Source organism: Stylophora pistillata, chromosome 1, assembly GCF_964205215.1.
Source record: "Stylophora pistillata chromosome 1, jaStyPist1.2, whole genome shotgun sequence".
NCBI classification, from domain to species: Eukaryota; Metazoa; Cnidaria; class Anthozoa; order Scleractinia; family Pocilloporidae; genus Stylophora; species Stylophora pistillata.
The window spans coordinates 10847895-10864754 of NC_142519.1; the positions used below are offsets into that span (position 1 = coordinate 10847895).

The 16860-nt window shown below is 38.3% G+C and overlaps 3 protein-coding genes and 1 pseudogene across 4 annotated transcripts; 2 read left to right on the forward strand and 2 right to left on the reverse strand.

Moving 5' to 3' along the window:
- The first annotated feature begins 1777 nt into the window (after positions 1-1777).
- Positions 1778-4151, forward strand: LOC111321973 (beta-2 adrenergic receptor). The gene has a single exon (XM_022924993.2). It carries the CDS (start codon positions 2105-2107, stop codon positions 3149-3151), a length of 1047 nt encoding a protein of 348 aa, XP_022780728.2. The 5' UTR covers positions 1778-2104; the 3' UTR covers positions 3152-4151.
- Positions 4152-4379: 228 nt separating this feature from the next.
- LOC111321974 (beta-2 adrenergic receptor-like) lies at positions 4380-9846 on the reverse strand. Its single transcript, XM_022924994.2, has 2 exons — positions 9561-9846; positions 4380-7320 (listed from the first exon to the last, which is right to left on the reverse strand). Exon 2 carries the CDS (start codon positions 6735-6737, stop codon positions 5724-5726), a length of 1014 nt encoding a protein of 337 aa, XP_022780729.2. The 5' UTR covers positions 6738-7320; positions 9561-9846; the 3' UTR covers positions 4380-5723.
- Positions 9847-9917: 71 nt separating this feature from the next.
- Positions 9918-13628, forward strand: LOC148741191 (galanin receptor 2b-like). The gene is made up of 2 exons (XM_088736297.1): positions 9918-10165; positions 10867-13628. Exon 2 carries the CDS (start codon positions 11140-11142, stop codon positions 12010-12012), a length of 873 nt encoding a protein of 290 aa, XP_088592423.1. The 5' UTR covers positions 9918-10165; positions 10867-11139; the 3' UTR covers positions 12013-13628.
- LOC111322061 (substance-K receptor-like) lies at positions 12509-15829 on the reverse strand (annotated as a pseudogene). Its single transcript, XR_015992528.1, has 3 exons — positions 15621-15829; positions 15156-15369; positions 12509-14510 (listed from the first exon to the last, which is right to left on the reverse strand). The product of XR_015992528.1 is annotated as a substance-K receptor-like (transcript).
- Positions 15830-16860: the final 1031 nt, after the last annotated feature.

Below are 16860 nucleotides of genomic sequence, written 5' to 3' on the forward strand. Positions count from 1 at the left end.
ATTGTGTCAGAATAGCGAATGAATTTGTTGTCAGCAATTGCTGATATTCACCACTTCAAGGAAACAAACTGAATTTTCGAATCAAGACAGTTGGCACGTTTCGTGCCGCTGGAAGGTTAACCAGCTTTAGTAATTAATCTAAAAGCCCTTAGGAGAGCTTTAGAGATAACCCAATTTTATCATTTGGATAATTTTAATTGGTATCATTCGAATTTCTGCGTCAGTCGAATAAAGTGAAATGTGAATACATGTGTTTCTCTTTTAAAAGAGGGTTATTGACCCCATCCATGATTTTTATCAAGTCACAATATTATTCACGTGTAATAGGCACATGCTAGATCCAAATGTTTCTTTTTTTTTAAGTCGGCAAATATCGCTGGTCAACATATATAATCATCAGGTCTCCGAAGCGAAACAGCGCTTTGTTAGTAAATTCCACCCAAAACAATGGCTAAATTTCGGGTGCACAAAAGAAGAGGTACGAAACTTTCCAGTTTGTGATCGACTGCGCGATGCTGAATTCTTCATCCACCGTTTTCGCACCTCATCTTGATCATTTATTCGGCCTCCTATTGGGTTAAACAGCCGTATCATAATAGCAACTGGTATTAGAGTTAATTCGGACTGAACGAGTTGTCTACTAGTATGGCTGGGTGTTCTCTGCCCCGCGGCCGGGGTACTGAATAGCGACACGTTTCTCAAGTACCTGAGTACATTAAGTACTCTCAAGTATTTTAGCGGGCCACAACCGCTGGTTTCAGCTCCCGGAATCAATACTTCGGAAAAGTGACCTAACCGCACAGCAAAACAAATGCAATCTGCAAGTTGGATTAGTGAATACTCTTTCGTCGACGAAAACTCCATTGAGTACAAAGTGCACGAGGTATTCCAAACAAAGACTTTTGAAAAGAGCGCGGAAAAACAAACGTCAGAAATCACTCATCCAGTTTCATCAGACTCAATATCGCTACGATGGAACGTCATTAGCAAACAATTAAAAGCGTAATTTGTTTGGAATGTTCTACTGATCAGGAAAAGGCTCAGACATGTCATCGGTGGCGTGCAACAGAAGTTATCTTTCTTTCGTAATCTTTTCGTGTTTTTCCTTTCCTTTTTTTTTATAACACACGGCTTTAAGATACCAAGTTTTGCTCTTGCTCTAAAATGAAAAACTCGAAGACGTTATTAACCATACTTTGTGTCAGTTTTGTTTGATGGACGCCATGGTTCAATCTCAAACAAAAATATCTGTATATTCGATCTAAAAACGGAGAAAATACCCTAGAGAGAATGAAGATCGTTTACGATAGAGAATATTAATACAAACTGCAAACGACAAATTTGAATACCTGAGGCTAAATATTTTTAACCTCCTCTGACTTAGCTTGTGAATTAAACGTATGGTCATGAGATCGATGACGTAATCTCTTGCGGCCAACTTACGATGGTAACATGTCAATATTTATCGTAGATTAAATTCCCTGCCTTTCTTGAATCGAAGATTTTAATGGCGCCGGTCAAAAGAAACTGAGGTCTTTGAAAACAATCTGTAACTTGGCCAAAATCTCTCGATCGATTTTGAATGGAGGGATTTTGGGACATACATTTTGTTTCAAGAAGTAATGACAATGTTTGTGGCCCCTTGTACCCAACGAGATTTTCCATGCTTGTATGTCCCCTCCCGACCCTCAAAAAAGACAATAGACGCTCTCCTGCTGAGCGGAATAAAGTCAAATTTATTACAAACTATCAGTGACACGCAGTGTTGTGACGACAAGGGTCAGTGATCAATAAAGGATGCTATCAACATCACATCACATGTGTAGGTGTCTCTGAAATTTGTTTCCGGCAAGTTGACCGTCTCCACGTGATAGCATTTGTCGATGTTTTTATAAGTCGGTACTTTGTCCCGCGAAAACTAAATATCTGGATTGGTGTGAAATGAGATGACAATGAAGAAAGCTTGATTCATTACGGCGTCTTCTCTCAATGGAAAGGAGAGGAATCAGACAGCTCTGGGTAACCGCATAAGCATTCCACAGTCAACCACACAATAAAACAAGACTAAAAGTCAAACAAATGAGTGTAAATTCAAAGGCGGAAAATGTTGAACAACAACTCATCGGCCAGGAACCTAACGGAGTCCAAAACTTCTTCAGAAAATCACCTGTGTTCGCTATTGAAACAAGTCCAAAAGGGAAACGACATCTCCTTTGAAGAATTTCGCTCAGTGTGTGCTTTCATCGCATTTACGAACACTTTCATGGCAATCATTGCTATACTTGGAAACGGTGTGATTATTTCAGCTTTTCATCGCTCTGAATCACTAAGAACACCATCCAACTTACTCTTGCTTGGTTTGTCAGTTTGTGACTTGTTGGTTGGTTTAGTTACTCAGCCTGTTTTTACAGCCGAAGTAGCTTTAGTTGCGGCAAATTCAGACGTGGCTTGCCGGTTCAAAGATTTCTATGTAATATTCCTATTCTCGTTCTCACTTGCGTCGATGTTGCTCGTTTGTTTGATCACCGTCGAACGTACATTTTCCATAATCCACCCTTTTAAACATCATCGCTTTTTAAACAAAAGTCGAGTTGCAACATTTTTCCTTGTGTTTTGGATTTGTTGGACGTTGCTGACCGTGTTCACTCGACGCGAGCATGGCGGAGGTATTATTGGCTACTCACGCATGGGGTTTGTTATTTTTAGCACTCTGGTGGTGTTTTTCATAAACATTCGACTGTGGATGGAAGCTCGGAGACATTCTGAAGTGATTTCAAGGATGCTTCAACACTCGTTACAGATGTCTTTACAAAGTCACTCGACGTCGCAGGAGACCGTGACCGAAAATGCAGATACTCACATGAGAAGGAAATTCATACGAAATGCTAAGGCAGCTAAGATAGTTTTGTTAATCATCGGTTTCATGGTTTTGTGCAATTTACCACTCATAGCAACATTCACTGCGCGTAAGTTTTACGATATGCGCGGACGAGTTATGACTTTACTTTGGTTCGCTTCAAACACATTTGTATTAATGCCTGCTATACTTAACCCAGTTGTTTATTTCTGGCGCAAAAAAGAGTTCAGGGTCTCTGCGAGAAGGATGTTTGGTTTGCATAATGCCGTTGGAATGCAAGCCAGACGGCAATGAGCACCTTACTGCAAGTTCTCTTTCCTTAAAAATGCGTTGGATTTTGGGCTGTTCGAATCATAAATTTAGAGGTCGTTTAAAATCATGCGACTTTGCTGTAAATTGTGTATTACATAGTTCAATGTGCTCGAGACTTTCTACCTATAATTTTTTTTTTTCAAGTGTTGTTCTGAATACACTTGCTTCCAGCTACCGTAAAAGAGGGGACTGAATGGGGAATGCAAATCTGCAGGTCCGCTGTGATTTAATAACCAAATCCGTAAATCCTCTAAAAAAAAAATTTTTAATCTATTTGCTTCTTAACAACTCGCTTTGTGAAAAACCGGCGTACCTTCAGCTTTTGTGTGTTAGCTAAACAATTTTTAAAAAATCTTTCTCACGCTTTTTATAAGACCTCTTTAAACCAATTTTTAAACAATTTTCAGTTTGAAAAAATTTTAAAAACAATTTTAAAATTAAAGTAGTGAGCAGCACTCGGCGAGAGGTTGTTGTAAAACTTGTTTTATTCTCCGAAGCGTTTGGTCAAACTGTTCACGGTAGACTTCTGTAGGGAGTTTTACAAGTGAACCGACACTGGAGACGCCTGTATCTATAAGCCATAGTCAGCGGCTATTAGGTGGGCAAAAGAACATAAAGGCTTAACGCCGATTTACGAACAAGAACAAGCGAATTTGTGAAAGATCTTTAAAGCAAGGTGAGAAAAAGATTTTTAGTGACATCTTAAACTTCCTACTGATCTGCTGATCTACGTGCGACGTTGATCAGGAAGGGGTTCGTCAGAGATTTTGTCTGGTCTCAATCACTAATCTTCCTAATCTCCTCTCTCCAAGCGCTCTTGGTATACAATGAAAACAAGCCCGAGAAACTGGTTAAAAACCGTGCAGGGAAGACTACTTCTATCTGGCTGAGACGCTTTTGAAATATAAACTTTTTTCACGTAATTTCCTTCTGAAAATCTCCATTTACCGTTGAACTGTACAAATAAAACCGTTAGAAGGACTGTTTGGTAACATCCGTGAGCTCTTCTGAACTAACTTGTTCCTTTTTCGAGAAAATAGCATGGAAAAAGACAACTGATAAATGTAGTTTCGAGAAATTGACAGTTACTTTTGTCGCTGCTCCTTAGAAATTCGGTTTTAAAGGTGGCCGCAAAATTGATGGTTTTGTCATTTTTAAATTCTAATTTTTTGATAGATCGATATTCCAGCCCTTTTTCGCGTGCTTCCCTGAAAATGGTATCACAAAAAGCCCAGTATCTCTTAACATGTTGGAAGCATACACGATTCCTGTTTATTTCCGTATATACTATGCTAATCTGCCTTCAGAGCATGCGCTCAAATTTTCGATAAGAAGTAAACCTCGTACACAAGAAAGCACATTCTTGCTCCAACAACAAAATGTTTTGACATGTTTCCGCACGCGGCACTAGAAAATTCACTCGAATTAATTGATATCGCAAATTTATTTTCCTTGATCTGGGAAACACGAGAAATGCTCATTACACAGCTTTGTGTACTACGGGTTATAGTTTTAGCACTTCATTCCCTTTTGGGAAATAAGCCCCGATGTTGAGCTCTCTTATCATTCGGTAAGATAAAAGGTTGTATTCCATATCGATGTTGAGCTTTCCTATAATTCAGTAAGATATAAGGTTGTATTCCATATCTCCTCTATAGGTTATATCAGATCATATTGGGTTGCAACACACTGTCCTCTGAACGCATGCGCTCGGTCACCGCTACTTACCTTCCAAGTTACGCGAAACAAAAATGGAGATTTTTTAACGCATAACTTCTCATTTTCAACTGGAGTGTTTCCTCTATCCACAAAGGAATTAGTTAGTCCATAGTCTCAATGTCCCTATTTTCTTTAGTAAAGTACGATCATCAAGGAAGCTGCGTATTCTGACTGCTCACGTAATTGGCGGATTCATGCTGACGTCATTGTTTACATTTTTGCTCATATTGCATACGGCTTTGCGTAAAGAAGGAAGCATGTTAGATACAAATTGACTTCAGGCAGCTAAAGAGCTAGAAAACCTTAGTACATGGTGAGATTTTTAGCTCTTTGGGTGTAATATTCAAGGAGAAATAGTCCATCAAAAACTGCAAGATTTCTGGGTGGCAAAAGCGCTAATGAGCTCATACATTCTATGTAAAATTTTGAGTTTTTAAACCCGTGTAGCACAAAAAGTATTCAATGCATCAGGCTCGTATTCATTGGCCGAGTTAATCGTACTTTGACCTTTCGATATTCAGAACTGATTTATTTTTAGCTCCATCAGAAACTGAATTGCTTATGTTAATGAGGCAAATGTTGTAAACAAGGATTCCCCTATTGGTGGATTCATTATTATCCACCAATATTCCCGCTTTTTGAGAGTGACGTGCTACGCTAAGAGGCTTAAACCCTAGTCAACGGAACACTTTCAGTGAAGAGCTAGTTATTCAATTGCAAGAGCTACGGATTAATTGAGATTATATGCTTATACTCGTAAAGGGGATTGACCACCCATTGTGGTACAAATGCTTGTCTTTGGTTTCTTTCATCTTGAATAATACCACTTTGTTTCTCAATGTTGTGCTACAACAGCATTCTGCCAGCCGAACATTCTTTTCACAGAAATCCTGAAGTCCTTTTTGCGCCAGAAATAAACACCTGGGTTTAATATGGCAGGCATTAATAAGACTGTGTTAGAAGCGAACCAAAGTAAAGTCATTACTCGTCCTCGTAGATTGTAAAACTTACGTGCAGTGAATGTTGCTATGAGTGGTAAATTGCATGTAACCATGAATCCGATGATTAACAAAACTGTTTTAGCTGCCTTGCTGTCGCGCAAGGATTTTCTTTGTGCCCGCGTGCAATTCTCTTCATTGGTAGAGGTATTGGGGTTTCCTGTAGAGCTTTCAATCTTCCTAGAATGTCTTCGAGCTTCTATCCAAAGTCGAATGTTCAAAACAAGCACCACCAAAGCGCTGAAAACAATGAACGCTATGCGTGAGTAGCCAATGATGCCTGCACCATGATTGCGTCTGGTGAACACGGTCACCAACGCCCAAAAAATCCAAAATACTACCAACAGGAATTGAACTCTCTTGGTTGTCACAAGATGCTCATGTTTAAAAGGGAACATTATGGCAAATGAACGTTCGACGCTGATCAAGCAAACATGCATCACTGAGGAGGATGAAAATGAGAACAAGAAAATGACATAAAGATCTTTTAGGTGGCAAGCCACGTCTGAGTTTGCGGCAACTAAAGCGACTTCGGCTGTAAAAACAGGCTGAGTAACTAACCCAACTAACAAGTCACAGACTGACAAACCAAGCAAGAGTAAGTTAGATGGTGTTCTTAACTGAACACATCGAGAAAAAGCTGCGATTGTCACGATGTTTCCGAGTATAGCGAACAACGCTAGGAGAGCGTTCGCAATCGCTATGAAGATAGAGACCGCTCTGAAGTCTGGAAAAGAGATGTCGCTTCCCTTTTGCACTTGTTCTAAAAAGGAACAAAACTGGCTTTCCGACGAGTATTGAGTCTGATCTGTTTGGTTTTCTTCAGCAAAAATTGTGCTGTTGTTGAACATCTTGCAATTCTGTATTGTCTCTGATAAACGTTACTCTGATGCTGTGGCTTTTATACTTGAATAATGTCTCATAAGAGACAGCACACGGTTGAGATTGGTGTCCTTGTAGAACCGTTTTTTAATCCTTTCAGTAAAGAATACCGAGATTAATGTCTTACGTTATCGATTTTGGCTCAAAGCGTCTGCAGTACTTCATTACTCTCACTAATTTGCCAAATGAATGTCTCTCATTGTTCTAGAAAGCTAATGCCCTTCACTAAATGAACACAGTTGCGTCATTACTCAACAATCCATATTGTTTGGCGCAATTGGTTCTTCCCTTTTATTTAGCCAGCTTTTAATGAATTAACTCATTTTTTTTCCTAAATCGTGCTGTCCAACATGACAGGTTTTCCGATAGAATGGTTGTTATCTTTCCCTTCTCGCTGAGAAGATTTATTTTAACCCCAGCAGGTTCCGTAGCTGTTGTGTTTAAACGTCAGTACACACTCCTCCGTCGTATTCAGTTTGGAATTTTTAGTTAATGCCATGAACAGTTTAATTTTTTCTCTGTTCACAAATTTCTTCTGTTCTCTTGGAGAAGCTAGAAAAAAAAAAAAGGAGTTATGAAAGTTCAGCGGACTTCTTCGATAGATTTCATTATATTTTCTGTAACGTTAGATTAAACAAGTGTTTTTGACAAGGAGATAATTCCTCATTTTAATTAATTTTTTGGGTCGGACAGTTTTGTTCCAGAAAAACGGAAACAAAGAGGTTTTCTCTCCATGACGTATTTCTCAATTTTGCAATGTAAACCTTTTCCCCACCAGAGAAATTGGCTTGCATTAGAAGAGCGAAAGAAGCTCAACACACCAAGAGAATGCAATACCTTGTCTTTATAGCACTCAAGACTAACAAGTGAATTGATGACCTTAGAAGCGGTAAAATTACCGGGCTATGATCGAGGTTTAGTCGTCCAGTTCCTACTGGGGAGATTAGTAATGATCTAGAAACACAAGAAAAGTGTACTTTTCAATAAACATAGGCTCAGATACCGGAAAGACTTTGTAAAACTTTGGTTACGGTCGTAATATCGCGATCGGATCGAGAATCGACTATATGTATGATTTTGCTCTTGTTACTCATCAGGAAATATAGCTTCTGTCATACAAAACTGCCTGATCGATGGTAATGTGGCATTTTGCCGCCTTTTAACTTGCGATCAGATCGCGCGAGTGACAAAAGAAAGTTAGAAAAATCCTAGAATGTTACGTGTATTATCAAGGCCTTAGCCAGTAGACCTGAGAACGAACTACTATTAAACGAAAAAGAAATTTGGGGGTTTAAGTGCATTTTAAAGATTCGACCACGAATCATATATTACAATTTTTTCGCAGACAGTAACTGCCGGAGATACTAAATAATTTTGATTCCAACTGGATTTTTCCTGTTTGTCTTTCCGTCGCTGTAAGTACTCATCTTAAAAAAGAGGTTAATTTTGTGCTGCCGAGAAAGGTTTTATGGATTAAGAAACGACAACTGTACGTCAAGCCACAATATAAAAAACTGTTTATAGTGAGGAAATGTAAAAGTGTAGGTGGGAATAATTAAGATTGGAAGCATGTTGTTAACATGTAAATTCGCCCAACTTATCCATGCAGCTGCTTTGTAATTGCGTCTTTTCTTTCAACTATAATAACCAGCAGACGATGTAGACAATGGGTCACGCAGGAACGAACTTTTGTTTTTAAGTTTCCCAAAAGAGATTCCCTGTCTCCCCGATTGTACGATCAAACCTCGACCATTTGATCCGAGTCCACGCATACAGCTTCCAACACTAATGTTTAGTTACAAACCAAGAGAGGTGTGACAAGTACCTAGGATCAAATTTTTGGCGCGGTGGTTTATAGCAATTGAGTAATGTTTTCTGTACGCATTAAAATGATCTCTCCCTCGGCGTCTCTGACAATACTGATATCGTTCGCTAAACCAGGGCGGTACATCATTTCTCTCTCTCAAATGGCTGAATGATCTAGGAAAATGTTGCCTGGGATTTTCAAGAGCAATTCTATTTTTCCGTGAAGAATAATGGCAATAACTTTCATCAAAAAAAATAAATAAATAAATAAATAAATAAATGAAATGAAAAATATCGGAAGACTTTTTAAAACAAGAATCGTCAGGCTGAGCTGAGTCCAATGTATAGTTAGATCGGCGTGGATGACAGCTTCAAATTTATTAATATTCTGACTTGCTTCCTTGACAAGCCGATATTACTGAATTCAAATAAATCTGAAACATCTTTCGACATCCTTAGTCTATAGAGACCCTAAATTCGCGACTGCATTGACTCCAGGAACCTACCCTCCTGTTGAAGTGAAACTCCTGAAATTCTTACTCGAATCTTAATGCATGTCTAACGGAATAGAATTCAAAACCCAGCGATGGAATCAATTGAATTGAATTATCGTTGGTAACTACCACGTAAGAGGAAATATGCAAAAGGAAAAAAACTAATAATAGTTGCACAAAAAAAAATTTGTAAACTCTGGTGTTTTAAAAAAATGGTAAGAAGCGTACAGTGGCCACTGATCAGAACTAGAACTTTACTCGTTCACGACAAGACTTTCATTAGCGAAATAACTCAGTTACTCATAAAACTATTACGTCTCAAAAGAACCCACAGGCAGTTAAACTTATGTCTTTTCTTCGTAACGTTTCATGGGAAATGAACTTTAACGTTTATAAAAAACGTTTCTTTAAAGTCATTCCAGTAAGTATGTCAACTATGTGTTAGTTTGCACGGTCCTCCGCTATGTTTACGAAAAATTTATGCAATCATACCGCGCTTGTAGCTCGTCTTGTTTTCTGAGTTCAAAAGTCACGTCAGATCGAGAGAAAAGGGTTGGATTAAGGGAGAACTAGGCCGCTGCGGTGAGATGAACTACTGCAAAATCAATTACTGATATTGGAGCTTATATTCGAAGGCACCAGAGAAAGACAAAAGTAATGAGTCATATCAAGGAGCACACGAAGGGCGCGTCGCAAGCCATTTACATCCAAAGCTGGAAAAACTTGTCACGTTTATGAAAGATGTGCACTAAAAAGGAAAATAAACTATTCCTTTGAACCGCAATAAACGACGCTTATTGGTTCTCAAATTTCTTTATTGGCGTCGGAAAAATTAAGGTACACCTGCTTCCTGCCTCCAGGGGGAAGTCTAGCAGAACAAAGCGGACATAACATTCTGCGGGGAACGACCAAGTCTTGGAAAAGGTTCAGGTTTCTCTATTCTTAACGTCTTTCATCAAGTGACGAAAAACCACTAACAAAGCCCAAAGTTGTAAAATACTTCTTCAAAGACAGCTCAAAGTCCACTTGTGTAAGAAAGCTTTTGCTGCATTATATTACCAAGAGAAGGGAAAATTGCGCCTCGTGTGGCTTCTAAGGTAAAAATTTCTTCGAAAGCATAAGTAAATTAGAAAGTCTTAATGGTGAACAAAGGGCAGGTAAATCTAAGACAATTGGAAAGTTAATTACAACATATTTCAATAGACCAGAGATAGCAACTTGAAATTCTCAAATTTTTCGATGTGTATCCTCGTTAGAAAGTTATCTTCTAAGATTGAAATCCTCTCGTGAGCTGAATGCGTAGAGTTACAAAAAGAAGCAAATAGCAAGAAACAAGATTTGAGAAATTAGATCCTAAAAAAAGGCATTCTTTTAAGCATCATTTTCTCTCGAACGGTTTATGAAAAAAATTTACCGCCTGAATTTAGATCGGCGTAACCTTATTGACAACTGGTTTTCAAAAGGTAATTTTGGCAAACATTCAACAATATTAAAGTTGTTTCAATATGTCTTCCTTGCGCCACCGTAGTAAAAAACAACTAAACAAAGCAAAAAAAGCCTTTCTCAGTAGTTACAATTCACAAGGAAGTCCAAAATTAAAAAAATAGAATAAAACGAAATATGATCCTTTTCGTTAAACAAAAAAAGAATTAAACTATTAGTAGTCTCGAGGATGTAATGATTGTCAACAGCCGTTAAATACGTCAAACAATAATGGATAATGACGGAAATGCTCGCCTGTAAGAAATAGTTCGCTCAGCGAGATATTTTTACCACTTTCTTTTGATCGTTTTTTCAGGCCTCGTCGACCTGTGTAGACTCCACGTGAATAATCCAAATGAACAAGGTACTCAGAAAGGTTTAAATTGGAAGTGAGTGTCAGAAGGCAGCGAAAAAAGCTGAGAAGATAGAAGAAGTAGGGTGAATCATTACCAATTCATGTTATGAAGCACAACTGACGGGCAACAGACGTTTTTTTTGCTGTTTGACGCTAGAATGCTAGCCCTCTCCGCGCAAGCAATTTATCTTTAAAAGCCGTTGTGATTCAACTGTAGACTTAGATTCTCTGAAAATGTTCTCCAACTTTGCACAAGCGTCTGCCCTAGCCGTTCTTGCAATAACCACCTTGTTAGGTAACATTGTAATATGTATCTTAGTATATAATCATAGTTGGATCTTGCATCCAACAAATTTCTTTGTTATTAGCCTAGCATTGTTAGATATCCTAACAGTGGCTATTCCATTACCTTTTACGATAGGTGCTATGATAATGGAGTCGGGTACGATCTTTCACGACACAACTTGTTCCGTTTATGGGGTTTTCAATGATTTCCCTAAAGTCGCCTCTATTTTTACCCTTTTATATGTTACCATTGAGCGGTATTACAAGATCGTCAAGCCCCTGGAATATAATGAAACATTCGTCCCCGGGAATTCTTTTTTCGTCTTGATAATAATCTGGGTTGGTTCGGTTGTATTTTCGACGCTTCCCGTGATGGCATCGTGGGCTGAGTATGAGTTCCATTCCGAATATCTGGGATGTTATGTCACATATAAAGACAACCTTCAACAATCGATTTGGAATGTAAGCCTGCTATTTGCGGGAATTGTAATTCCTGTGTTTTTGACTTTCAATTGTTATCGGATCATTTTCCGAAAATTTGAAGTGGACCCTCAGGCTAATTCTCGTCAAATTTTTACCAGTAAAACTTATCGCCTTACAAAAACGTTCCTGATCGTCTCAATAGTATCTGTTACTTGCTTTTTTCCTGCATCAGTTGTGCTCATTGTTGATCAGCTTTTCTCACTACACATCACTCCGATCGCAGCACGAATTGCGCACTTTTCCACAGTGATCTCCTCAGCGAGTAAGGCGTTTATCTATTGTTTGGTCAACAGACCTTTTCGAAGGGAGTTGGGAAACATCTTTAATTTTAATCTTTAGAGTAGCCATGTATGGATAATTTGAGTCTTTTTTATGGATATAAACTGAATACCTTAACTGCTTTGAGCTCAATATTTAGGTCGAAGTTTTCAGGATGCACAGAATATGTCGTACCTCCTTTAATCAAAAGAAGGAGAAAGTTTAAAACGTCGAAAGAATTGATAAAAATAAATCAAGAAGGAAAACGCTGATGACCGCCAGTGTGAGCGTCAAGGAATTGGTGAAGTATTGTTTTTAACCATAGTTAACTAACCCCAATCTCCTTAATTCATCATTGGAAAAACTCATCTACGTCTAGTTTCTTTAGCAATTGTTCTTTAGGATGTTAGACAAGACAAAGAACAGTTGCTTCGTTCGATTGGCAGTCGATTAACTTCTCCGGTTAATGCTAATGTGTTGTAGTTATGAAACAGTCTTGCACTCTTTTTGATAATGTTCGGCCGCTTTTTTTTCAATGTTTTTATACACGCCTAAAGTAACGACGCATGAACTGATATTGTGAGAGTTAATTACCGCTACATTCTTTACTGCATGTTAAGGGATTCAACTAGAGATTCATTTACATAATTATACATTTACCTATCATAAATAAGTGCAGTGTTGCTAAAACTGACACTTCAGCTGGAACTAAATGTTAAGGGATTCAACTAGAGATTCATTTACATAATAGATATTCAACTAGAGATTCATTTACATAATTATACATTTACATACCATAAATAAGTGTAGTGTTGCCAAAACTGACACTTCAGCTGGAATTAAAGTCAAATTAGAGAAAGCTTCAAGAAACACCTGTGGCCGTCACGATCAAAAATCTTAAAATTCGCACGAATGCATAAATAATGTATTCTTCGATGCGATATATTAAAATGCTAAATTGTTAATTTAAATTTTTTACTTGGGTCTTATAAAGCTATTACAATTTATATCTGTTCATAAGCTGTTGAGGCTTTCCATTTTATAAATTTTTTAACACTAGCACCTCAAAGAACATAGCTTTATAAGACTTAGTTGATTTCGACTAAAATTTTATCACATCATAATTATGGTCTGCTCAAAACTGACTTCCGTTTGGAGCAGTTTTCAATCGAGTGTTGAAAATAATTCGGGATTACAGTGGTTTTGCTTCGCGATTGTCACTGATTGGTCTAGAAATGTTGCACCACCCTCTCGACCAATCAGAAAACCAGAACCGTTGGCGACTTGCGTGGTTCCTAGGGTTTTCCCGCGCTTCATATTGCTTGTTTTACTTTGAATTCTGATTAGCTCCTTATGATATTTTCCTTTGTTCTGACTGGCTATTGTAATTACTTTGATTTTTGTGCTACCAAACTCGATTGAAATGCGCTCTTTAACTTGTTTATGCACAATTTACATTTCGGCAGATAAGCCGCCGAAATTTAATTACATACCTGTGCCTCTGAAACTGAACTGATGGAAATATTGAAAACTGGGTTGCGTTACTTACGCCGAATCGTGGTTTTGGCAAAATGTTTTCCTTTCCGCGGTTTCGATTGTTCTCAACAGTGAAATACCTTAAAAATTACAATTAAATATTGTAATACAAAGTTTGAAAATTTTACCATTAAAGGAAAGTAATATATCTTAACAAACAAGCTTGTCTAATTTTGCGAAACGGAGTGCAGCCTTCCAGACGAGTGTAAGTAACGTCTAAATCTTATCTGCCAGGGTTGTTGTGGGTACCTTTTGGCTCAGTGACATCTCGAAAACAGAGACTTGAAGCATTTTTTGTAACTTTGGCGATATTCCTGGCTAAAAAGTGGGTAAATGCAACAGTTTGTGGCACTGTTTGCATGACCAAGTAAAAATCCTGTAGCTCTCAGCCAAGGTAGACTTCTACATGATCCAAATGTATCGCTGAAATCAGTCAAGAACAAATTTACGTGGATCAGAATCCAACAAAACGCAAATACCAGAACCAAGGCAAGAGACATCTTAAGCACGTTTTACTTCGCTGCTCGGTGAACTTGGTGGTTTGGGGCAATCGTGTTTCCAGGTGGTTTCTTACGCCAAACTTTCACAGCGATTACAGAGTATAACACTGCAATCACTAACAATGGGATAGCGTACAAGAAAACAAAACTCACGACTGTGTAAATCGCAGGTGCTTTTACAGGGTCGAAAATCGGGGCCCAGTTTTCGATGCAGTAAGGAACGCCATCAGAGATGCGCACCTTTGAGGCGTAGAGGAGTGGCATTGAAAGCACAAACGAGAAAAACCAAATCACGACGATCAACCAAACTGTGCCTCTTATGGTGACAATGTTCCTCATTGGGAATACGACCGCGAAAAAACGCTCAAATGAGAGCACTGTGAGAGAAAATATCGAACAGCCTATGGAAGATGCCTGGGAGGTGTGAAGCAACTTGCAGGATATCTGGCCGAAGGGTCCGTCGTTCACCCAGGCGTAAGTATTTCGCACGAAATAGAATGCCGTCGGTATCATGGCTGTAAATGCTACCAAAAGATCTCCAACCTGAAAATTGAAAAATAGAGGAATATTTCATCCGACACGCAAGTTTCACATGCCTACAGGTTCATTTTCACAGAACTCGTCCCTGTCTTCTCCATAATGATGTAGGAGTATCGCTTCCCACCCCCCCCCCCCCCCTTGCAAGGGACATCCAGTTCTCCGTATGTTATTCTGGATAATCACGTTTCAAGGATAGCTGAGTACACTGGTACCCATTTGTACACTTGGGAGTAGAGAATCAAAGTGTCTTTAAATACGATACTTCGACCTGAGCCAGAGAGCGAACCTGGATATTTCAATCGCTGAGCGTGAGGATGCCGCATCTCTCAGTAGCATGCAAGCCATAAAGTATTTTGCATTTTGATATAAGACCTTGCAGTGAGCCGTCTTACCAATTTCTCATGTTGTCACTTGATAATAGGATATAGGATCAGGCGTTCCCATTTGAATGAGACTAAGAAGGAAAAGATTTCGTACCACCCTCCATTAAAGAGACAGCCGGATTCAATTCTTGATCACGATTAACAATTTGGACCTATAGATCATGGCCTTCGGGCTACCTGAACAACGTATGAGCTAAGCCTACTGAACACAAGAAAAACTGCTTTCTTTAATAATATGACTTTTAACTAATATTAAACAACCTACCGCTATATTGACGACTAGGAGGTTAGGAGCTGTACGCATACGTCTGTTCCTGTACACGATCCAAATGATTAGAGCATTACCAAACAAAGCCAAAACCACCAGGGGAAAGTAGACTGAGGTCGTGATCCATCTAACCGCTGTTGGCTCAATATGACTAAAACAGACTGGTCTGTTTACTTGTGTAGTGTTAACACTTTCACTGTTGTTGTTCATGCTAAGTACAAGCAGAAATTTAGAAAATCAGAAAAATAAAGGGTTTTAATTCAGTTTCGCACGTAAACAAATAAAACGAGTTCCGAAAGCATCCCTATCCTGAGTTAAATTTTTCAGATCTTCAATTAACCAAGTCAAATCTCTTTTTTCGGGATGGAAATATGAAATATCTCGTCTACCATTACATCAACATCTTAATTCACTACATCATTTTCTCCCGTAAGTCTCCTCCCATAGAAAATGTGAACTTACCCTACTCTTCTTGAATTATAAAGCGTAGCTATCTTCGCGGGATATTTTACTTTTCTCTCCTTTCTTGTTGTTTTTTACGCTTCTTGGTGAATTAAGTTGTGCGAGAGGCACCTTTTAAGAAACGATTGTAACAATGAAAGCTAAGATCATATTGATTGGTCGTTTTGCTGCGTAGAAGTTTTTTATTTTTCTTTGGAAGTAGGTGATAGGTGAAGTGCGTGATATTCATTAATTTATGAGACAAGCAGCCAAGAACTATGACAGCCGTTAAGCGTCTTTGACGTTACTTCGACTAAATAGTGTAATCAATACTTTTTTCTGGCGAACATAATGGCTTACGAACGTGACAAGTTATCCCACGCCACGTAGGAAGAAAAAAAAAAACATGACAAGTTATCCCACGCCATGTAGGAAGAAAAAAAAAAACAGCTGAGCCACACGCTGAGATAAAATTCGAACTACATTAGGAGTGCGGCTAAAGCTTCCGGCTTAAATTTGAATTTTTTTTCTGACCATAAATTCGTAAAGATTGCTTTTACTTCGAATCTTGTGATACAAATATTTAAGGGTTAGGATTTCTAGGTTTTAAGACCAAGGCTCCTTCTTTGGATCTACATGGCTTGTTACTTCTGAAAAAATCCAGAAAAAGGAAATATCTGCGAATTCATCCATTTCATCGCCCTCAATTACCACTACACAACTTTTGCAGTTTTTCACTTCACCACACTGGCTATAATGCCAAAAAAGAAATCAACCAAGTACAATCTGAGGAAAGAGACAAGTCACCATCCTAAAATAAACACTGATAGGTTCAAAAACACGTTTGTCAATCGCTTAATTTTTAAACATAATCTAGTCTTATAATTTTTATCTTGACTTTCTCTGTAATTTATATATATAGCTTCTTTTAATGATGTAACATAGGATATGTGATTATTTATCTTATGCCTTAATAAAGATTCAATTCAATTCAATTCAATTCAGCCCTACAGTTACTTCATGTTTCCAACTGATTTTTTCCAACAGCCTCCAACATCTGGCGTTTAAATAACAGAAACTAAACAAGCTGAAAGAACGGCATATTTTCATAGACTTACCCTGGGGCAAATTTATAGAAATACTTAGCGCAAAAGTTTGATAAAAATCATTAAGACAAACGATGCAATTTGATAATAGAAGCTTTATTGCTCTCAGGACGTAGCTGTCATCTACAAGCGATAGTGCTAACAAGAAAATTGAA